This window comes from Rhinatrema bivittatum, chromosome 2 (assembly GCF_901001135.1).
Source record: "Rhinatrema bivittatum chromosome 2, aRhiBiv1.1, whole genome shotgun sequence".
Classification (NCBI taxonomy): Eukaryota; Metazoa; Chordata; class Amphibia; order Gymnophiona; family Rhinatrematidae; genus Rhinatrema; species Rhinatrema bivittatum.
The window spans coordinates 441,445,535-441,470,747 of NC_042616.1; the positions used below are offsets into that span (position 1 = coordinate 441,445,535).

The 25,213-nt window shown below is 41.8% G+C and overlaps 1 protein-coding gene across 1 annotated transcript in view; it reads right to left on the reverse strand.

Moving 5' to 3' along the window:
- Positions 1-384: 384 nt before the first annotated feature.
- LOC115084912 (cytochrome P450 2G1-like) overlaps positions 385-25,213 on the reverse strand; it is a 98,700-nt gene continuing 73,871 nt past the window's right edge. Inside the window, exons 6-9 of the mRNA XM_029590326.1 lie at positions 20,587-20,728; positions 10,776-10,960; positions 9,119-9,260; positions 385-1,981 (exon numbers count right to left, since the gene is read on the reverse strand). Coding sequence (XP_029446186.1) covers positions 1,800-1,981; positions 9,119-9,260; positions 10,776-10,960; positions 20,587-20,728 — 651 coding nt within the window. The 3' untranslated portion in view covers positions 385-1,799. The remainder of the gene's footprint in view (positions 1,982-9,118; positions 9,261-10,775; positions 10,961-20,586; positions 20,729-25,213) is intronic.

Here is a 25,213-nt window from a genome sequence, read left to right on the forward strand (position 1 = left end):
CCGCCCTCCCCCGATTTATGATTTACACAATATTAAAAAAAACAAAACCGCGACGATCCGATTCCCTCCCCCCCAGCAGGTGAAACTTTGCCGGAAAAGGCAAGGGGGGGTTTACATAGGACCGGGGGGGGGGGGTGGGTTAGGTAGGGGAAGGGAGGGCGAAGAAAAGTTCCCTTCGAGGCCGCTCCGAAATCGGAGCGGCCTTGGAGGGAACAGGCAGGCCGTGCTGGGCTCAGCGCGCGCAGGTTGCACAAATGTGCACCCCCTTGCGCATGCCGACCCCGGATTTTATAAGGTACGCGCGGCTACGCGCATATCTTATAAAATCTGGTGTACTTTTTTTCGCGCCAGTGGCTCGAACAAAAGTACCCGCGCGCGTAGTGTTTGAAAATCCGCCCCTATGTGTTCTCCACGGTCCATTAAATTTTGAAAGGGAAATTCTATGGAGGTTGTCTTATTGAAGATTTTATATCAGGCCTGTTGATATTTTCCATCCCTGCACACATTTAATAAATTGCCACTGAAATTATGAGGTTTAATTATTTTGTAAAATGGACCTACAAAGCTTATTTTGTTTACCTGTATTCGCAAAATCATACAATGTGAGCTGCTTTGCATGATTTTGCTCAAGTATTAAAAATAATTTTGCTAAAAGGGTCTTCTCACTAACAATTGCACAGAATTCCTATTGTTAGCATTTTTGCACATTTCTGGATTTTTGTCCTAGTTTTTACGAGTAGCTCTCTTTTGTGAAAAAAACTTTGCAGCATAGCACATCATCCTCTAATTATAATACTACCCAAAGCCCTTTGTGACTGTTTTAACTCTTAATAGTTCTGCATATTTTAAATCATTTGGCAATTTGGTTAAATCAGAAAAACATTTTGAGACTTTATCCATTTTATTTGAAAGTTTTGTAATATCGGGGAGGATAACTTTTAAATAACTCTGCTTGGTGGCATCTACATTGATCTACAATAGTATTTTATAACCCACTTGTATCATAAAATATGCAAATCTTTACTTCACAACATACGTACGTATGTATGCTTACCCACAAATAAACTCAATGCATTGCAAGCACATACTGTTCCTAACCATTTTTAAAATAGACACGTGTACATTTTTCATGCAAAAGTAAAGTAGGACTTACTCTCGTAAAGCAGAATTTACAAGTGTAAGTCAGTATATTTTAAAACATGCTTACATAAATGAAATGATCAGTTTTACCAATTCCTTCACCTGTTCACCCAGTCTGTTTCCCCGATCCTCAAGACCCTCCTGGTTCTTCAACCTGAACTCCCACAATTTACTGAGACCTCCCACCTTAACAATACTATACAATAAGCAAGCTTAATATTACATATACAAGAAAATTAACAGGCCTAAAATTAACCAAGTTGGCAAATCGACCCAAATATGTCTTTGACAATAGCTACTTAAGCATGTAAATGTTAACCCTGTCCCAGAATACTTCTAGATTGCCCCCTTTTTATGCATGAAAGCAAAAATAAATTCATATGTTTGATGTTAATAAAACAGCAAGAATACGAGTAGATGCTACTTATGTGCATATATCCTAATTTTTATGAGTGTAGCTGAAAATTCACCCCCTTGCTTTAAGCCTCAGCATGATACATTCCTTTAGACATTTTTTTTTTTGTTTCTACAGCTTTACTTAATGAAGTGGTCACCAGTGAGTATATATTTACTTTTCAGCAGATAATTTTGGAGAGGTAAAGTAGAATTAGATATATCATCCAGGTCTTGTAATTTCACTAAATATATTGAGGGTTTCCTTAGCGAGGAAGAAAAGAGAGTTCATAATAGGGAGCTATGGTTTCAAAACCTTTGGCTGCTGGTGTTAAGTCAATTTCATTTGGATGTAAAACAGATTTTAAGGAGAAGTTCTGCAGAATTGTAGTGAAGAATAGAAAGATCTCCATCCGAGCAAGACCCAGTCCCAGACAATTATGTTTACCTATTAAAAAAGTAATAATAAAAATTAATGTTGTGATTACATTATTCATTCGAACTCTAACAAATTGAATAAATACTCTCCTGGCTTAAATGCTTACTTCACTTTTCTGTAACAAAATGATTAAGAATAGGTTAAAGCTTTTTTTTTTTCTTGAAAATGTATCAAAACAAATATATTTATGATAACAGATTTTTCAGTTTCATGCAGCAGCTTATAGCAAAATTACAAATGATCATAAAAGCATGATAATTCAGGTCATTTCTCTCCTTCAGCAAAATCACAGGATTTTATTACACTCTGACATGATGTCATCTTTTGCAGTAGGGGGTGGAAATAGTAAAAGCTTTGTTTCATTTGTTGTTTTGTTTGTGTGTGCTTTTCACATGAATTTCATTTCATGTAATGTTAATTTTGTTTCTTTAGTTAAAAAAAATAAAAGTAAAAAAAGTAAAGAAAAGAAACGGGCCTCCCATGCCCCCTTAAAATTCAATCTTATGTGTGTAAATGGCGTGTTCGTGCATGTCTTCTGAAAATAAAATGATAACAAATCAAAACTTTTTTTGGCTGCATATACTTCCATGGTAAGAGAAGGTAACCAGTTCACTGGAAATAAAAAGGCCTGTAGCCCAAACTAGCACCCTTATGTAATCCCATCCCTTTCCCTCCTCCCCTAAAAGGACAAAAGGGACATGTATCTCTAGGCTCCTTTCCAGAAGTCCTCTTTTCCCTAAAAGATGACTAACCAGGGCGGAATGCCCAAACATTCCTCACTTTCTAATCTCCCCCCAAGCAAACACCCACCTCGAGAAGCTGCCCTCTTGGATCACCCCCCTAATCAGACTCTACCCAGCAGAACACTGCCCCCTCAGGTCTCCTTTCCTCAGATTCTCCTGCTTCACTGGTTCAATTATTCAAGATGGCACTTATTGACTGCAGACTCCTGTTTGATTCATATGCCTATGTTTGCTGTTTAAAATTCATCAAAACCTAGCTGACAAAATTAGTCATCTAGGTCAGACACTGCGACTTTTGGGAAATGACTCCTATATCTATATCTATTTATCTATCTAAATATACATCCAGTGTTCCTACCATGTGACAGGGGCCGGCCAATGGCACGGATACCCTGTCACATGGTAAGGGCAAAGGGGCATCGGCGCCATTTTTTTTTTTAGAACAGCTGATGCCTGGAACGGAAATCTTTCCCCGAAGCCCCCCTGGATCTCTCGAGCCCCCCCCCCCCCCAGCCGAATCTGATCGTTAAGACAATCTGGCACACGATTCACATCTCTATAAATCTGTAAGAGAATTTAACTGAAATCTTGGAGAGTTCAAATTTAGAGTTGGACAGAGCCACCCTTCTAGTCTCTTTGTTAACCTCAGCAGATGTGCAAAATATTATGAGAATATATTTCAGGAAGTTCCCAATTACCTTTATGAATGGAAATGTAAAAATATTTCCTGACCTCTCCCCAATAACACAAGAATGGCGTAGGACATTTTTAGCCCTATGCCCTGAGATAATTTCCTTAGGTTATAATTTCATGCTAAAATTTCCCTGTAAATGTGTGTTAAAGAGGGGGGCAGAATTGAATGTTTTCTTTACTGTTTAGCAAGTGAAAGAATTTCTTCAAGCTAAGACCCCCATTACTTCGTCTCCCATAAATTAGTGAATTGTGGAAGCTTAGAAGTGCAGTAATTTCTTATTTATTTTTTACCTGGTTAATACTTCTTAAATACTGGATCCCCGCATTAGTTCTTATATTGATTTATGGATTAAGGAGGCTATATGTTAATTTTTCTCTTATTATTTCTTTAAGGCTAATTGATGATTGATCTTTTGTATCTTCAGTGGAATTAATGTCTATACCTCCATTGGTTTTCATATTTGCAAATTAAGTTTTGTAAAAATTTAAAATTGATAAATAAAGAATTAAAAAAAAAAATTATCCACCCAGTAGTGCTAGATTTACCCTGGCTTCAGTCACTCCCCGTGGTTCAATTGGGAGACTCTGCAACTCTGAGTGGAGTTCTGCCTGCCATCACTCTTTTTTAAGAAAAGTGGTTCCCGCTGCTGGCCACTGTCTCAGGCCTTCCTGTGCCATACGCTGACTTTGAGGATATTTTCTCCAAACAGAAGGCTGACATCCATCACCACACCAAGAATTTGAGTGCCCTACTGACCTCTTGCTTGGAATCTCGCCTCCCAGGGGCAGAACCTACCTTCTCTCTGTACCAGAGACCAAAGCTATGTCGGACTACATTCGTGAAAACCTGGCTGAGGGGTTCATTCATCCCTCCACATCGCCTGTCAGCGCAGGCTTCTTTTTGTTACCAAATAGGATGGGTCTTTACGACCATGAATTGACTACTGTGGCCTAAATGCCATCACTTGCAAGGACAAGTACCCTCTGCCCTTGCTCAATGAACTATTTGATCACCTCCAAGAGGCCACCATTTTTACTAAATTAGACCTACAAGGAGCCTACAATCTGATCTATATATACCCAGAAGATGTTTGGAAAACCGCTTTCAATACCAGAGATGGGCATTACAAATATTTTGTAATGCCATCTGGCCTTTTTAACGCCCCTGCGATATTTCAACGCATGATAAATGAGATATTCCATGACCTGCTACATACAAAAGTCATTGCCTATCTGGATGACATACTTATCTTCTCAAAGGACCTCACTACTCATCATCAGGATGTCCGCGCTGTGATTCAGTGCCTGCGCAACAATCATATTTATGCCATGTTAGACAAGTGTCTGCTCGAAAGGCAGAATCTATTAGAGATGTGAATAGGAACCGGAATCGGTTCTGATTCTGGTTCCGATTCACATCATTAATTTTTTTTTGTGCGGCCCGATTGCGGTTTTGTTTATCGGCTGCGCTCAAGCCGATAAACACAAAAACTCTCCCGAACCTTTAAAACTGTTCGCTTAGCTTCCCCCACCCCCCCTCCAACCCCCCCCAAAACATTTTACAAGTACCTGGTGGTCCAGTGGAAGTCTCAGGAGCGATCTCCCGCTCTCAGGGCATTCAGCTGCCACTAATAAAAATGGCACCGATGGCCCTTTGCCCTTACCATGTGACAGGGTATCCGTGCCATTGGCCAGGCCCTGTCACACGGTAGGAGTAATGGATGGCTGGTGCCATCTTTAAAAATGGCATGGGCCATCCAGTGCTCCTACCATGTGACAGGGGCCGGCCAGTGGCACGGATACCCTGTCACATGGTAAGGGCAAAGGGCCATCCGCGCCATTTTGATTAGTGGCAGCCGACGGCCCGAGAGCGGGAGATGGCTCCCGGGATCCCCCACTGGACCACCAGGTACTTGTAAAAAGTTTTGGGGGGGTTCGAGAGGGTGGGGGAAGCTAAGCGAACAGTTTTAAAGGGTCGGGGTGGGTTTAGGGATTGTTTTGGTGTGCGTTTTTCACGCCCTCCCCCAAAATGATAAGAGAACCCCAGGAACAAAATCGTAGGGTTCTCTTATCGGGAGCCCCCGATTTCTGACGATTTTGAAAATATCGTCCGATATTTTCAATCATCCGAAGCTCGATTCACATCCCTAGAACCTACCATTTCTAGAGTACATCATATCTAGACACGGTTTCTCCATGGACCCTAGTAAACAGCGGAGCATCCAAGATTGGCCATGGCCCATTGGCCTACGGGTATTACAGCGATTTCTAGGTTTTTCAAATTATTATCGTCTCTTTATAGCCAACTACTCTCTAGTCAAAGCCCCCCTTATGGCCCTCACTCATATGGGAAGTGACACCAAGAGCTGGACTCCAGAGGCTATTGTAGCCTTTCAGGCCCTAAAAGAGGCCTTTGTATGTGGACCCTGATTATGTCATCTGGACTCAAATCATCCTTTTATCATCGAAGTGGACACTTCTGCCATTGGAACAGTCGTAGTCTTTAGTCAACAGTCCAGTAAGGGCACCTTGCATCCATGCTCCTTTTACTTGCACATGTTTTGCTCCATGGAGTGGAATTACAGTATGAGGGATCATGAGCTCCTTGAGTGAAGCTCACCCTAGAACAAAGGTGCCCCTGGCTGAAGGGTACCCAACACTGCTTTACGATATTTACAGATCATAAAAACCTGGAGCACCTCTGACATGCCCAGCTTCTTAACTCCTGCCACGCCTGCTGGGCGTTGTTCTTTACTCAGTTTAATTTTGGTCTTCGTTACTCTCCTGCAGAAAAGAATTTATGTGCTGATGCCTTATCTCATTCTTTTGAGCCGGAAGATTCTCATGAAGAACCTCAGCATATTATTAACCTGGCTTATATCTACCTGTCTGCTGCCATGACCGTGCCTGTGGGGAAGACGGTGGTGCCCTGCAAGCTTCATGAAAAGGTACTACAGTGGGCAAATGACTTCCGAGTTGCTGGACACTCCGGATGCTCACGGATGTTGTCCCTCCCTTCAACATTATAATTGGTGGTGAATAATGCCCTTGGATACTTGAACCTATGTGGATTCCTGCCCCACATGTGCACAACAAAAGATACCTGGGGCCAACCCTGGGGACTATTGCAGTCATTGTCAGCCCCCAGAGAGCCCTGGACTCACCGGTCCACTGATTTCATGGTGGACCGCCCTGTATCTAATGGGAACTCCATTATCTGGGTGGCTATGGACAGGTTCTCCAAGATGGCTCACTTTATCCTGCTTCCTAGCTTGCCCTCTGCACCTGAATTAGCATGCCTTTTCTTCTTGCACATATTCTGTGTCCACAGATTACCTGAACACATCACCTCAGACAGAGGACCTCAATTTGTTGCCCATTATTGGCATTCCCTGTGCAAGAAATTTGGGATATTGGTTGGATTGACTACAGCCTACCATCCTCAGGCCAAAGGCCAAGTTGAGCGTATGAACCGCTCTTTCAAATTGTTTTTGCCCTCATACTCCAATGACCAGCAAGACAATTGGGCCCAACTGCTCTCGTGGGCTGAGTTTTTCCATAACTCTCTCATTGCCGCAGCCACGGGAGCCTCCTATTTCTCCTTAGTATAAGGGAGTCAACCACGGTCTTCTCTGCCGATACCCCTCACAGTTCCTTCTCCAGCAGACCAAGCGAATGCAGATGTTCTTCAGCCCTTGCAGACTCACATGAATCAAAGGGTACAACAAGTGGCTACACATGCCAAAAGATCCTCAGATGCTCTCCGAAGGCCAGCCTCAGAGTTCCAGCCTGGTGACAAGGTATGGCTGAGTATGCACAATATTCATTTAAAGCTTCCTTCTCAGCAATTTGCTCCCAGATATACTGGCCCATTTCCAGTCATTTGACTCATCATCCCAGTGACCTACCAGCTTCTTCTTCTGCCCATACTGGGAATACATAATTCGTTCCATGAATCCATGCTTAAACCCTTGGTGCTTTCATAGCCGTCTCATAGAACTCCTGAATCCTAGCAAATTGTTTCTGAAACTGGCAGCCTTTACAGGGTGCAAGAAGTCTTAAAAATCCACAAGAGAGGCTGCCATTGAGAGTACCTCCTCTCTTGGGAGGGGTACGGCCCCAAAGAAAACTCCTAGGAAACTGCTACCAACATCCCTGATAAAGGTCTCCTCCAGCAATTCCATTTGACCCATCTGGGTAAGCCCAGACCTCCAGGAGGAGGGGTATTGTTGCACTCCCCGGCCGGGCTCACTCACCCACGATGCTGGCTCCCCAGAGTTGGCCTGACCTCCTTGGCAGTGGTGGGCAGCCGCCTGCATGCCCGCATTCCCTCCCTGTTCCCGGGGCCCTCCTGTGCTGTTGCAGCTTCTTCCGTGGCTGACCGTGCCTCCCCACATGCGCTGAGGGGAGACATCGCCACTTCCTCTTCCTTGGCCCGTCAACCTTAGGCACGCAGGTGCACGCCTCTCTGGACTTTAAAGGGGCCGTGACGGGAAAGCCTCCCATGGCCCTGGATGATGAAGTCAACCAGTTCCACTATATAAGGCAGGCTGAGATGTTCAGAGCTTGCCTTGGCAACAGGACTCCATGCTTCCCTGCCATGCGCTTTGTTGCTACCCCTGTTCCAGTACCTGTTTCAGCTCCAGTTCCTGCTCCAGCTCCTGGCCTCGTTCCTGCTTACCTTCTGACAGACATCCTTGGCTTTGACCCTTTGCTCGGACTTGACCTCATCTCTAGCTGCCTGCCTTGACCCTCTACTTGGACCTGACCTTAACTTTAGCCACCTGCCTCGACTCTCTGCTTGGACCCAACCCTTTGTCTTCACTGCCACCTGGCACTCTGCCTCTGGACATCTTCTTCTGGATCAACCATGTGGAGGTTCGCCTAAGGTCAGCTGGCACCAGAACCCAAGGGCACAACCTGCGGGGAACGAGGGCTAGTATTGGAAAAGCTCCAGTTGGCCTCCGCTTCCCGCTTGGCCTCACCTCCTGACGGTGGAGACCCATGTGGGGCTTCCCCCATGGGTGGCACCAACAATGCCTTGGGCCAGGGGTCCACTGCCACAACAGGAATGAGGAGGAGTCACTCATGCAAGGCTTGTGGCAAGGAAGAATTCCCAAGTATATGTTGACGGAAAGTCTTGATGTGAAATTTGCTAGACAAAAAGTGATTGAGGATGATGCACTGGCCTGGAAAACATTTTTGGATTGGTTACCAGAAGACATGGAAAAATCTATCCTTGAACATGGGTATGCCATAAATTGGAAATTGACAATTATGGCTGCTTGCTGCTTTATTTCCTTTTATGGTCTGAGTGTGTGTGTGTGTGTGTGTGTGTGTTTTGGTGTGTATAAAGCAGAAAGTATTGGGTGGTTGGTGGATGACAGCTTAGGTGTGTGTGGGTATGGGGAAGGTACGTAAGGATGATCGATGAGGTTGATATTTTCTCTCAGGTTTTGAATGAGGTTCAGTTATATTATATTTAAAATGGCAATGGTGCACTTTGCAAATTAATGTATAGTTGCATGACCTGAGGTTATACTGAAACACATTATAATATGAATATTTTTGTTCTGGGTATGTTGTGATGACTGTTGTAATGCACACTTTTCTGGATAAAAATTATTTTTAAAAAAGAAGAAATATGATGATAATAATTTCTATTGTGAAAAACTACCTTAATTGAAAAATATATAATAGAAACATTTACCCATAGAAAATGGCACAAATGCATCATTTGCTTTAAATTCACCATTTTCATCCAAGAAATGCCCTGGGTTGAAGTTCTCTGGATAATTGAAATATTTGGGGTCAGACAATACTGAGGACAGAAAGATACACACGTCGGTACCCTGAAATTAGAAATTAAACACAAATTGTAACATCAGTCTATCTAAATATTTCTTTACTTATAAAATGCTTTTTTCCAGAGTGCCTTTTAACAAAGACCCCAATGTGATTCAAAGAAACAGAAAATGAAGTGCACCAGAAATGGAACATGTTAATAGCAGGTATGCTGGAAAACAGATGGAAGAAGGAAGGACAGATAAGGAAAAGTCAAAAACAAGGGCCTATTTTCACAAGCATATTAAAAACTAATGTTAATTCCATGATTAAAGAATAATGAAAACTGCATTAAATTATTTTTACCATAGCCATTAATATAGGTGGGCTACTATAAGTAATAATGCTATTAACCTACTTCACTGATAATTCTTCTATATTACCAGCCACGATAATGCACAGATTATCCCCTTTTTGCGACTAAAGGGCCCACTGTGGCATGAAAAAGTCTCACTCCTGAATGTTGTGCAATATCAACAGCAGACAAAGGGTGGGGAGATCTGGAGAGGGCTTAGGAGAGGTGGATGATAGATCAACAGGGCTAAGATCCACATTGTCTGCTCTTAGGGTAAGATTCCTTTGCTGTTGAGGGGGGTTGTACTGTGGGGGGATCATTAGGCTGCCACAGCAAGCCATAGGTGCCTCGTCCATGGGGAGGGGACATCATACTGTAGAGGGAACATTTTTCTTCCAGGAGGGAGTCGGCATTGGAGTAGGTACATCAGCAGGCATAGTTAACTTTTTATGGTATCCAATGGGTTACTGCAAATTGTGTGCTTAATGTGAATTGTGATAAGCCATTTTAATATGAATAAATTGCTTTGCATGCATTTGCATGTGACTCAGTAAAATTTGTTTGTATTTTGTTTTGCTGGTAACTCAAGTGTATGTGTGTTAAAATGACATCAACACATATTAATGTTAACATACTTTGGATGCCAAAACTGGAATTTTACAGGTGTTACAGAATTAACACACTACAGTCAAAAGGCCCCAATGTAGATTTTTGAGAAATAAATGCATTTAAAGGAATTTTTAAAGGTCTATTTTTATTTATGTATTTATTTAAAAGTTTTTATATACCGCACAATAAGGCATTTATATGCCCGTTTATGTGGTTTACAAAGGTACAATCATCATTTATGAGAAAAAGAAAAAGAGTAAAATACAAATAAAATCAAAATACATACAATAAAAGTTTTAGTTCTGCTAAAGGTATCGTCGTAGTGGTATATAACTGAAGTTATTATATTTTATAAGCACTATTGAACAGATAGGTTTTCAATGTTTTCTTGAACTCTTTGTGATTTGCTTTCAATCAAATTTGATCAGGAAGAAAGTTCCATAGGGTTGGGCCTGCTACAGAAAAGGCTCTTTTCCATATTAAAGCTAAACTTACTATTCTGACTGAAGGAATTTCTAGAATTAAAGGGTTGATAAAATAAGCCAATAAAGTCCCTTACAACTTTCAAAATAAGATAAATATTTTTCAGCTAAATAAAATATTGAAATTAAATAATTACCTTAGGAATTGTATAACCTCGGAACTGGGTATCTCGCACCACTGAATGTATACCTCCCATTGGAAATAAATCAATGAATCGTAGCATCTCATGGATCACAGCATTGGTGTAATGCAACTTGCTTCTGTCCTCAATGGATATATGGTTTCGCCCAACCACACAGTCAATCTCTTTGTGTATCTTTTCTGTCAAGAATTTAGTAAAACCATAATATACAGAGTATACACAAATACAGTTCTCTGAGGTCTACTTGATTACACTATATATTACTTTCCTTATTTTATTTTAAAATAAATAACACACAATTCTCAGAAATGTTGGTGCCTAATATTAAAAAAAGAGAGTAGCCTGATACTGCAATAATATAAATTAGGGATTTGCAGCAGGGCCGGATACGTTTGATTCGGTATTCGTCAGGACCCAAATCCGTTACATCCGTTTTCGGGGGACACTGATTCGTCCATTAGTTACGTATGATATTCGTTTCCCATTAAAGTTAAAAAAAACAAACCCATCCCAACCCTTTATATTTAATTATCTACAACCCCCCACCCTCCTGACCCCCCTAAGACTTGCCAAAAGTCCCTGGTAGTCCACCGTGGGTCCTGGAGTATTCTCCTGCACTCGGTATTCAAAATGGCGCCGATAGCCTTTGCCCTTACTATGTCACAGGGGCTACCGGTGCCATTGGTCAGTCCCTGTCACATGGTAGGAGCAATGGACGGCTGGCACCATCTTGTGCTCCTACCATGTGACAGGGGCCGACAAAGATGAGGTTTCTACAGTGTTCCCTCGCCCTAGCTTGGGACTCTCTACCAGCAAGGGTGAGAGAACATTGTAGAAATCTCATCTTTGTGTGACTTTCCTCACTCCAAATCATGTCAAATCTTCATTGATGTGTACAGTGCTGTTCGTACATCTCACTGTGCATGTAAAACTGGCCCCAAAACCCTAGACCACCACCAAAACCACAGCTCTAGTTAATAACTGGCCCTCCTATAATAATGTAAATAGTTGACTACTATAAGAGCCTTATAAAGAGTCTCTTTCTCTAGCTCTCCAAAAATGTCAAGATTTCAAAACCCTCCCAGTCTGACCATTCTTGGTATTCAGATAAAATTGTGTCAGGGGTGGTCTAGTGTCTTTCTGTGGCAGAGCAATGTTGTTAGGATAAATTTGCTAGATACTACAATGTTCAGCTAAGGTATAGGGATGTGAATCGTTTTTTGACGATTTAAAATATTGTCCGATATATTTTAAATCGTCAAAAATCGTTAGAGCCGCGATACAATAACAATTCCCCCGATTTATCGTCAAAAAATCGTAAATTGGGGGAAGGGGGAGGGGGGAGGGCGAAAAAACCGGCACACTAAAAAAACCCTAAAACCCACCCCGACCCTTTAAAATAAATCCCCCACCCTCCTGAACCCCCCCCCCCCAAAATGCCTTAAATTCCCTGGGGTCCAGAGGAAGGGTCCCGCTGTGATCTTCCACTCTCGGACCTCCGGTGCTTGTAGAAATGGCGCCGGCGCTACCTTTGGTTTTTCCGTACGGAAAAACGATTCGCGGCAGGAGATCGCTCCCGGACCCCCGCTGGACCCCCAGGGACTTTTGGCCAGCTTGGGGGGGCCTCCTGACCACCACAAGACTTGCCAAAAGTCCAGAGGGGGTCCGGAACGACCTCCTGCAGTCGAATCATGTTGTCTGCTGGCTCCATTTTGCAACTATGCCTAGTCTATTGCCCTCCAAAGCTTCTAGATAGTGAGATCTCCCCATTCTTAGAATTCTTAATAACTAACATCAGCACAAAAAAACCTACTATAATCCTCGGGGATTTCAACCTCCACTCAGACACCAACCCCAAATCACAAAACTGCCAAACCTTGCTAGACATGCTATCCAGCTTTAACCTGAACCAACAAGTGAACATCCCCACTCATAAAGCGGGTCGCACTTTAGACCTGATCTTCACCAATCACTACTTCTCAGACACATCCATTTCATCCAAACCAGTCCCCTGGTCGGATCATTTCCTCTTAAAATGCAGGACACAAGCACATACCAACAACATGACATGTACAAACAATCCACTATCTTTCAAATACTGACCTCCCTTCCAACCCAACCTACTCCAACAAGAGCACGGAAAACAACTAGCTAACCTAGACCTTTCCAACATCAACAATGCTATACAATCCTGGATCCACCTTACTGAACAAACTGCAAATAACATAAACCCTTAGAAAACAAAACAGCTAAAAAAAACCAGAGGAAAAAACAACCCATGGTTTAACTCTCAACTTAGATCAATGAAATCCAACCTCAGAAAATTGGAAAAGGAATGGAGAAAATCAAAATGCCCAGTAACCCTACAAAGATACCGCACACAACTTGCCACCTACAAAAAAACGATTATGAACACCAAACGTGACTACTATAGTCAAAAGATTAAAAAAACTCCTCAAATAACTCAAACTCCCTGTTCAACATTGTAAGAGACCTCATTGAAGAGAACAACAACATCCCCACAACCAAAACAAACAATCTAAGCCAAGACCTGGCCGTGTTCTTTAAGAACAAAATAAGCAAAATAACTGGCACCATCAACAATCCCTCAATCACAGAGGAAAAAGTTGACAAAACAACCATAACACCTTGGTCGAATTTCGATCCAATATCTAACACCGAAGCTGAAAAAATGCTAAAAAAAATATCAACCCAGCTCGTCATTATCTAGATATAATCCCAACACGAGATCTGAAGGAAATGGCGCACATCATTGCCCCAACCATAGCTGCTATTATTAACAAATCACTCGAAGAAGGTGAGCTTCCAACTGAATTAAAAACTGCAACAATCACACCAATATTAAAAAAGAAGAACCTAGATCCAGTAGATTTGAATAACTACCATCCTATCTCAAACCTCCCTTTACTCGCAAAGATGACTGAGAAAGCGGCACTGACACAGCTTAATGAACACCTAGAGAACAACAATATTCTGCATACCGCACAACATGGATTCAGGAAAACCCGCAGCACTGAAATCCTGCTCATCAATTTATCAAACAAAATAATAAGAGGTTTTGACAACAAACTAAGCCACTTACTAATCCTACTCGATCTCTCTGCGGCATTTGACACCGTAGACCACAAAAGCCTGATATCACGACTTGCAAGCATTGGTCTTTCTGGAAAAACTCTCGACTGATTCACATAATTCCTAAAAGACAGGTTCTTCAAGGTCACCCTTAACAACAAATCATCAGATCCCCTCCCACTTGAAACTGGGGTACCACAAGGGTCCACCCTCTAGGCCCTCTCGGCCACCCTCTTTAATATCTACCTTTCCCACTTTGCCACCTTATCGCAAGTCTAGGCGTAACATATTATATGTACGCTGACGACATTCAACTCCTCATTCTGAAAACCACCACTATAGAAAAGGCACTGAGCACTACAGCCAACCACCTAATCTCAATTAGAAACATGCTGAACCACCTAAAGTTAAGCCTCAACATGAATTAAACTGAATGCATCCTCATAGGAAGAAACAACTCAGGACATACAACCCCCATACACTCCCTACAAATTGATAAAATCAACATCCAACTGAAGAACACTGCAAAAGAACTTGGTATCTGGATCGACAATGAACTAAACTTCAAAAAGAACATCACAACAAAAACTAAAGAAGGCTTTCATAAACTTCACATCCTGAAACATCTAAAACCGCTTCTTCACCAACAAGAATTCCGAACCGTTCTGCAATCTCTTATTTTCACCAGCCTCGATTACTGCAACTCACTCCTAATTGGCCTTCCAAAATCTGCCTTAAAACCACTTCAACTGCTACAGAACGCAGCAGCCAGAATACTAACCAGCAAGAAGAAATCAGAACACATCACCCCTGTTCTGAGAAGTCTTCACTGGCTTCCAGTCGAGCAAAGAATCGAATTCAAAACTAACAATCGTTCACAATGCAATTTACAAAGCAGACAACACCGCCCTCAATAACATGATTCAGAAACACAAATCCCAACGCATGACCAGAACCTCCTGCAAATTACACCTAGACATACCCTATCTTCCTTTAGCAAAACTTACCAACACTAGGAACATAGCTTTCTCCATCGCAGGACCCAACTTATGGAACTCCTTACCACAGGACCTAAGCACACTTAGTGACATCAAATCTTTCAAAAAGGAACTCAAAACATGGATATTCAGCCAAACTTTCAGAGATGGCGTTGGTTAAGCTGCACGCAACTCCCCGACTCATTACCCCTCTCTGTTTGACCCACACTAAACTTATCGAGAGGTCTCCTCTTAACACAATTCTCACCTATACACATTTCTCACCTATACACAGTCTCCTAATGATGTTATATCTCTCTATTTAATAAAAAGTTATGCCCCCCTCCGCTTGCTGAGATCGGATTCTTCCCTCAGTCCAAACGTACCCAAACATGTGAAAGCTAAATGCACCATATGCCTGATGATGAACGCTACATATGTTCGATGATGTACTCAAGTTACTACGTAACATGCTTAACAATACCTGATTGTCCACACCTAAATATGTTTCAGTTCGCCTGTTTTTTAGAATATTTCTAGCATGTAAAAAGTTGTTCAATTAATAAGTTTCTCGTTCCTAATGTCCATCTACTGTAATAAGTTGTTCCGTATGTTCTATTGTATTAAGTTGTTAACCTCTAAACCGGAGTGAAGGCAGATTGCTATTCTTTGGTATATAAAAGACTAGAAATAAATAAATAAATAAATAAATAAATAAATACATAAATAAATAAATAAATAAATAAAGTATGCTTTTAAAATGTGCCCCTAGAACATCCTGACATCTTTTATTTTTTATTTTTTTTTAATTTAAACTTTATTATTTTCTTCAGTAGTTAACCATGAAAATACAAGAAAAATGTGGTACAAATCATCACCACCTCTCAAGTAATTACAAACCATATCTCCATTATTTATATCACATTCCCATAAAATGGGGGAAAACAAGAATACAATGTATGAATTAATTCAATACATATATCAACTTTCCCAAGCTATGCCCTTAACTGGGTATTCTTGGGACAATATCATTTTAAGGAGAGGGAATTTATTCATTTTTCTTGGACATCTTCTTCTGATATCTGGGTTGGATTTTTATCAATCAAAAAAGTTTCCAAATGAGTAGGGTCAGTGAATCCAAATTTCTTCCCTTGATAGGTCACATAACATATACATGGAAACTTTAAAAAGAAGGTTGCCCCAAGTGCGAGCACCCGACTTTTCAAAGTAAGGAAATACTTTCTCCTGGCTTGAGTGGCACGAGCCACATTGGGGAATATTTGGATTTTCTGACCACAAAATAAAATGTCTTTATTTCTAAAGAATTTTCTGAATAATATGTCTTTGTCCTGTTCAGCCAATAATGAAACAAAAAGAGTTGCCCTATTAGTAATCACATCTAGTGATTCTTCTAGGAAAGTTGATATACCTATACTGTGGGAAGTAGGTTCTTCATTCCTCTGTTCTTCCGTATTTTTTACAACTTTCCTTGGAAAGTAATACATTTTGGACACCTTTGGAATTTCCTCTTCCCCATATAATAAAATTTCTTTCAAGTACTTTTTAAGCATTTCAAAAGGTGATAGCAAACGAGATTGGGGAAAATTCAATATCCTAAGGTTTTTCAATCTATATACATTTTCAACATGCTCAATCTCTTTATGCATTACTAAACTATCTTTAATAAATACATTTCCAGAATTCTGTATTAACTGCATATTTGTTGTCAAGGTATCTACTTCTTTCTCACACTTAGATATTTTCCTCCCTTGTTCCTCAATTACCACAATATTTCTATTAATTACTGTTGACAATGACTTATTCATTTTCAATACATTACTATCCAATCTCGATATCATCCGCCCTAGGTCTAACAGTGTAATATTGTCAGATATTTCATTAGGACTAATATTACTTTCTAATTCAACTGGGAGCTTAATTTCTACTGCATTCTGTATAATAGCATAATCATTATTTCCAATTCGTGAGATTACTGCTTGTGTTACCAAGCTTAAATCTTCATGAACTGCTCCTACCAGTTCTGAATTCGGTTGCGGTGGAGATCTCTGTCCTTCGCCAGGACTTAAGGAAGCCAAAGATGAAGCTTCCGCAGTGTCCTCACTCGGCGTTTCCATCCGTCTCGTCACGTGATGGTCCATTGGGCCTGTGCGATGATTTGGCACCGGAGACGAAGTTGCGACTTTCGCTTTCCTTTTCCTTCCCATTGGGGTAAATAATAAAAGAAATATGTCCCGGTCATCGGACTCACCCGGACTAAGTCGGACCAAGCCGCGCGCGCCTTCGGCACGCGCGGTTTAGGTGACGCGCCGCCCTAACCCCGGTCTTATAGGAGGTAGGCCCGCCCAGCTGACGTCACTCGCCGCGACTCAGCTGTTCTCTCAGGAAAGATGTCAATTCCGGGTTCCCGGCACCTGGGAGGCCTCAGCAAGCGAACGGCCAACTCCTCTCTCCTTCGCTTGTCCCCCATCCTGACATCTTTTAATGATGACAGAGCAGGAAGTACGCTTTTTTCTAGCCCCTCTGTTTTTAAAAAAATTACAAGCTGTTAGGTAGCAGGAAAATTGTGGTTCATTCTGTTGACAAGGATTTGGTTTTTAAAACAAGTGATTGCTTGGAACTACATGTGGTGAACTGCATGAACTGCAGACAATGTATTTTTTCACACAGGTATGATCAAACTTTGCAAAGACAGTTTTTGTTTTGTTTTGTTTTTTGCAAAGACCGGGACCGGGTAGTATAAAGGGTACACTGTCCCCGAACCCCCCAGTGATGTCACCAGAAGTCCACCCCTCCCCTCTACCCCTCGCTGTAAATAGGCATGCCCCAATAAAAGTTACCAGTGTGTGGAAGGAAGCTGTGACTCATTCTGTACACAGAGACAGGGAGAATCTTCCCCACACCCCTTCCCTCCTCCCCTCACTGTAGATACCCATGCCTCAACCCTCCCTGCCCAGCCCTAAACCTGAGCAGAGGATAATTGACAGCAGTGGGGGGTGGGGGTTGTTGTGTATAAGTTTGCAAAGGTAAAACACAAGGCTTTGGTTTTGGTTTTTTTTAAAAACAAACCTCTGTATTTACAGCCATATAAAAATCAAGAATGCACCAGCGGATCTTAAAGAAAACTTATTATGACTCAGGCTCTCTGGGTAGCTTTGCCGGTATAACACCTCTTTTTCAGACAGCTGAAACATGTATGCCGACTGTGACCAAGAAACAGGTGATTGATTGGCTTACAGCGCAAGATGCTTATTCTTTACACAAGCCTGCTAGGGTACGATTTAAAAGAAATAAAACCATAGTGTCTGATATGGATGTGCAATGGCAAGCAGATCTGGTTGACACAACCACCTTGTCTGGTTATAAAAGAGGCTACAAATACATTTTGACGGTGATAGATGGTTTGTCAGAATACGCATTGGCTGGGTATAAGATATATGACCAGATTCAAATCATCATTGTTTAGGCTTAATACACATCTTTTATATGCAGCTAATACAATAAGATTCAAAACACATTCTAGGCACAACCTGTTACAAGGGGTCCTTATTTTTCCTGGGTATCAGAGGCAGTCCAATAAACACAACTATGATCATCCTGACTTGGTTCATCAATAAGACAGCCTTCACAATTTTCATACCGTATGCCAGCGAGACACTTTGTAAGAATACTGTACACAGCCACCCTTACGATTGATCTAAATGTCATTTTTCGAAAAAGACCGTGTACCGGCGGTGGTTTTGGAAACCCTATATAGCTCCACAAGCTGAAATCGTGCACATCTTCTGGATTGATTTTTTTTTTGTTCGCCTGAATCTAATGGTTCTTTTATGTTTGGACAGAAACAACATATACAGTTCATTTTGATATCTGATGTGATCCCCATATTCTTCTGTATGTAAAGATCCTTCATTTTCCTATAAAACATAATGTAAACATTAAATTAAAACCTCTTCTAAACAAATTCTCTATTATAGATAGCTCCCAAACACAGCACCCCTAAAATGCATAATTAGAAAGAAAGAAATGTTTTCTTACCTTACACTCAAGCTTTTCCAACAAATAATCTGCTTCGGCATCCAAGGCAGCTTTGTACAGCTCTAAATCTTCAGAGTCCATAGTTTTTTCATTGACCAGGTCTGGATCCTATGAATCAAAAAGCTTTTGTTCCAATGGTAGTTCATCAAAATCTGGATCAGTGCTTTCTTCTTCTGCCCTCCGTTTTCGTTTATGGCACCTCTTTAGTTTTGGCTGCTGCATGATTTGCATTTCAAGCCGTTTGTGTGTTTCATATACGGCCATTTTCAGGAACAATTACAACACTTCTGCTTGAAGATTGTTCTCACATGATCACTATCACATGCTTACTTCTATATCCGGTCTTGCAATTTTGGGTGTGTCTATGCAAAAGAGGTGTTATACCGGCAAAGCTACCTATAGAGCAGTGGTTCTCAACCCTGTCCTAGGGACCCCCCCAGCCAGTCGGGTTTTCATGATATCCACAATGAATATGCATGAGAGAAAATGTGCATGTTATGGAGGCAGTGTATGCAAATTTTCTCTCATGCATATTCATTGTGGATATCATGAAAACCCGACTGGCTGGGGGGGGGGGGGGGGGGTCCCAGGACAGGGTTGAGAACCACTGCTATAGAGCCTGGGTCATAATAAATTTTCTTTAAGATCCGCTGGTGCATTTTTGTTTTTTATATGGCTGTAAATACAGAGGTCTGTTGTTTTTTTTTAAACAAAACTAAAGCCTTGTGTGTTACCTTTGCAAACCTACACACAACACCCCCCCACACACACACACACACACAAACACACACACACACACTCACACACTGCTGTCAATTATCCTCTGCTCAGGTTTAGGGCTGGGCAGGGAGGGTTGAGACATGTGTATCTACAGCATACTTCCGGCTCCATCATCATTAAAAGGCGTCAGGATGTTCTAGGAGCACATATTTTGGGGCTTTTGTATTGTACTTCTGGTGAGATCATCAAAAACAGCCAGAGTCCATTAATTCTGGCATCATTAAAAAAGTGACAGGACCCTTTCTGATGATGTTTTAGGGGGTGTGTTTTTGGGGGGTGGTGAGGGGTGGACTTCCAGTGATGTCATACCCATTACATCACAGGGGGTGTGGCTTGGGGCTGGGGTGTGGTCAGGTGGAAAAATGTCCCCAAGTACAAAACTTCAGAAAAGTCCCAACTGGGTCATTCTCCTTCCTCCAAATCACCTGCTTGATTGCTTGAGATTCTGGTGAATCTCCAGCTCTTCACTCTTCAACACCTCAACCTCTCTCCAGTCACCATCTGACTATTGAGCATGCTCATGTGGATATGTATATTCCACCCAAGCCTTTCCCAAAAAGATGGGCTTAGAACAAAGGAAGGAATCCTGAAATCAAAAATTCCCTTCCATTGCCCAATGCTGAAAAATACTGGGGAGCAATGTTAGTGACTAGCAAAGCCCTTTCACATATATATATATATATATAGATAGATAGATAGATAGATAGATAGATAGATAGATAGATATGTATATTTGCAGTGCATTACTACATGTGCTGGATTACTTCTTGCCAAAATTTCAATAATACACTGAGGAAGAAAAGCTTGTGGCCTAAATTAACTTGCACAATTATGTGAAACAATTAAAAGCAGTTAACAATAGAAGTTTAACATAAATTGTCTTTGCATTTAGCTTTTACCTTCAATTTCTGGGTGTTTTAAAAGAATCAAAAGTCCATATTTCAGAGTTGTGTTGGTGGTTTCTATTCCCCCAATGAAGAGATTAAGTATTGTCATGACTAAGGTTTTTAGAAAAAATTCAGATGAAGGATTTTCTTTTTCCTAAAAGTAAAAGAAAATAAATGGAAGGATATGAAGAACAAGTTAAGCAGCCTGGCTTTCCCCCTGATTAGGAAATCTATTCCTGAATTCATAGATGAATGAATGAATTTTGGAAAAGACCTGAATTGCAACATTTGGGGCTGTTATGAATAGTCATAGGTTGTAATAAAACGTCAATAAATTTAGCTAGGGGTTCAAATAATGACCCAATGCCCGATACTATAGGCCTACCTGGAGGATTTACTATGGGGATGTGGGTGATCCTGAACACAGATATTTACATTTCCTCTGAGTTATAATCTATGCACCTATAGAGAGAGATCCTGAGAGTGAATTACAACTTTATATTAATAACATTACAAATTTGCCACTGAAAAATAAGGTTATAACTCAGAGGGAATGTAAATATCTGTGTTCATGATCACCCACATTCCTGTATATATATTTTGTTCTAAAGATTCACAAATCTATGGTAAGTCCTCTAGGCAGGCCTATAGTATCAGGCATTAGGTCATTATTTGAGCCCCTAGCTAAATTTATTTACATTTTATTACAGCCATTGGTTAAGGAGATTAAATCATATGTTCGTGATTCTATTGATTTCATTAATCAATTGAGTGATGTTCCTCCTATTTACAATGCATGTAAGTTAGTAACAGTGGATATTACTGCATTGTACACCAATACCCACAATGTAAAGCTTTGGAAATTGTAGAGCAATCATTAAAACAATTGGAGATAATGGAACATAGGAGATTATTTCTTATACAGATTGCTGAAAATGTACTTGCCAACTTCTATTTCATGTTTGAAGGCAAGTTTTATAGATAAATCAAGCGTATAGAAATGACGGCAGAAGAAGACCAAACGGCCCATCCAGTCTGCCCAGCAAGCTATGCACTTTTTTTTTTTTTTTTAATTTTCTGTTACTCTTGGCTCTTAGTAACTTTTTGGTTCTATTTCCCTTCCACCCCCACCATTAATGCAGAGAGCAGTGTTAGAGCTGCATCTAAGTGAAACATCTAGCTTAGGGGTGGATTTATCAAAATGCGGTAAGTACTGCATGTGATAGCAAAAGTGGTGTGTTTTATGCTAATATAGCATTTATTGCTAATTACTTGTGTGAAGAGCTAAGTTAGTGCAAATTGTGATACCATTTTCAGATTCTGCAATAAGTGCCAGACCTGTTGTATTTCCTTCATTCAACCACCAGGGGACCATTGTTAATGGTCCTAGACACATGGGGGGGGAGAGAGAGAGAGAGAGAGAGAGAGAGAGAGAGAGAGAGAGAGAGAGAGAGAGAGAGCATGCCTGGCCATAATGTCATGGCCCATAGGTAGGTATTTGTATCCCTATGGTAGGCCCACCTAGTAACTTGAGGTGGGGATTAGGTAAGAGTGTAGGGGGTTAGGGGCCACTTTGACATTCTACGTGACACCTACGAACAGAACAGTGGTCTCTTGTGAAGATCTGCTGGTCTTCGGAGTGAGGAAACTCACTCCAAGATGAGATTTGGGCAATGTTCTTTCAACCTAGCTTGATGTTACCCAGGTAGAGAGTCCCTCAAGCTAGGTTGAGAGAACCTTGCCCAAATCACAAATGGTGCACAGTCACAGCAGCTATGGCACAGCCTAACGCAATCCAAAGAGGTGTAGTTAAAACATGTCGTTGTTAAGCTCCATGGTGCAACTACACTTCTGATCTCAAAAAAGACATGGGAAAGATTTTAAAAAGGTGCGCATGGGCACACATGTGCATGTGCTACTCGGTGTGCACACATGCACACCCGATTTTATAACTTGCGCGCACAAGTTATAAAATCAGGGGTCGGCGCCCGCAATGGGGTGGACAATTCAATTATGCATCTTGCGCACACCGAGCCACGCTACCTTCCCCCGTTCCCCCTAACCAAAATTTTTAATTTTTCTTTTGCGCCGGCCGACTCCCGGTGCGCGATCCCAAGCACAGGGGCAAATGGCCGCTGTGCCTGGAGCCTCTGACCCGTACCCCGCCCCACCCCCTTCCCGCCCCTTTAGTAAAGCTCTGGGACTTATATGCATCCTGGGCTTTACGCGTGTCGCCAGGCCTTTTGAAAATAGGCCTGGGGAGCGTAACCTTTTTAAAATCCAGCCCTTTGCATATAGGAAAGGTACAGAGAAGGGTGACAACAATGATAAAGGGCATGGAAAAGCTTCCATATGGAGAAAGACTAAACAGATTAGGGCTCTTTAGCTTGGAAATGAGATGACAGAAGAGACTGATACTTATTAGGGATGTACAGTCAAAAAATTTTCGTTGCATTCAGGATACGTATTTGTCAGGGGTCATTTCCATTGCATTCAGACGTATGGCGCCCCCGATACATTGATATGTGAATTTGTTTTCCGGTTCCCATTAAAGTCAATGGGGGAAGGATTTCCAGCCTATTTTTGGCTGCAGAATTGGGGTTTTATTATCAATTTTGATTAAACTTCTGGGGAGCAATCATAACAACAACAAAAGAGCTCCAAGGTACTTAGACTGTGGCAAAGTGGCACCAAAGTGGCATGAATAGCCTAAGGTACTGTAAAGGTGCAAAGGGGTACCAGAAGTGGCAAGAGTGCAGTGAGAGTGTCAAAGACACACCACAGCTTCAATAGAGAGCACCGATAACAGATGCATGAACCCTCGAAGGCAGCACGACAGTCAAAGCGGCAAAACAAGTGGCATTGACATCCTACAGCACAATGAAGGGGAACATAGCAAGCAGAAAGACTAGCACCAACACACTGAGGAGCGAAGATAGTGGCAATAACACCACAAGGAGATAAGTGAGTCATCTGGTGATTGGCAGCAAGGCAGAGTGGCAGAAAGTTGATAGAGGCAAGACAGGCTGGCAGAGCCGAGGTAGTCAGTTCCCTGTGGTTTGATAAGAAAAAGACAAGGAGGCAAGACAAGATGAGGCTCAGCATGTGGTGGGACTGTCAACTGTGCATACTGTGCACCCGGCCCATCTTGAAATAGGAACCCGGACCAGGGAGTCTAACACGAGTGCTAGGACCTAAAACATGTTAGTGCCAGGACCTGAAACATGTTAGTGCCAGGATAAATAGTGGAAAGTGTTCTAAACATCAAAGTCACAGAACATATAGAAAGACATGGTTTAATGGAACAAAGTCAGCATGGCTTTACCCAGGGCAAGTCTTGCCTCACAAATCTGCTTCACTTTTTTGAAGGAGTTAATAAACATGTGGATAAAGGTGAACCGGTAGATATAGTATACTTGGATTTTCAGAAGGCGTTTGACAAAGTTCCTCATGAGAGGCTTCTAGGAAAAGTAAAAAGTCATGGGATAGGTGGCGATGTCCTTTCGTGGATTGCAAACTGGCTAAAAGACAGGAAACAGGGAGTAGGATTAAATGGGAAATTTTCTCAGTGGAAGGGAGTGGACAGTGGAGTAGGGGTGTGCATTCGGATTGACCGCATTAGTAAAACGCAACTCATATTTTTTTTTTTACTTAAAAAATTGATTCGACATAAACGATCGGATTTCCCACATATCGAACATAGATATGTTCGATATGTGGGAAATCGCGATTGTTGAGCCAAAATAAAAATATAAACCCCCTCACCCTCCTTAATCCCCCCCCGACTTACCACAACTCCCTGGTGATGGAGCGAGGAGTGAGGACGCCATTTCTGCAATCCTTGGCGAGAAGCATGTGACGTCGGCGGCACGTCGAGTGACGCCGGCGTCACGTGATTCCCGGCTCGTTCGCGCCGGACGGCTCGTTCGGCCCAAAAAGAACTTTTGGCCAGCTTGAGGGGGTCAGGAGGCCCCCCCAAGCTGGCCAAAAGTTCTTTTTGGGCCGAACGAGCCGTCCGGCGCGAACGAGCCAGGAATCACGTGACACCGCGTCACTCGACGTGCCACCGGCGTCACATGCTTCTCGCCAAGGATTGCAGAAATGACGTCCTCACTCCTCGCTCGATCACCAGGGAGTTGTGGTAAGTCTGGGGGGGGGGATTAAGGAGGGTGAGGGGGTTTAAATTTTTTTTTTGCACATATGTACATATACCCAACTCATTGGATTTTTTTTATGTCCATATTGGCCGCAAGTGGGACCCCCTTTCGGACATAAAAAATATGAACATAAAATTTTGCTCTGCACATCCCTACAGTGGAGTGCCTCAGGGATCTGTATTGGGACCCTTACTGTTCAATATATTTATAAATGATCTGGAAAGAAATACGACGAGTGAGATAATCAAATTTGCAGATGACACAAAATTGTTCAGAGTAGTTAAATCACAAGCAGAGTGTGATAAATTGCAGGAAGACCTTGTGAGACTGGAAAATTGGGCATCCAAATGGCAGATGAAATTTAATGTGGATAAGTGCAAGGTGATGCATATAGGGAAAAATAACCCATGCTATAATTACACAGTGTTGGGTTCCATATTAGGTGCTACAACCCAAGAAAGAGATCTAGGTGTCATAGTGGA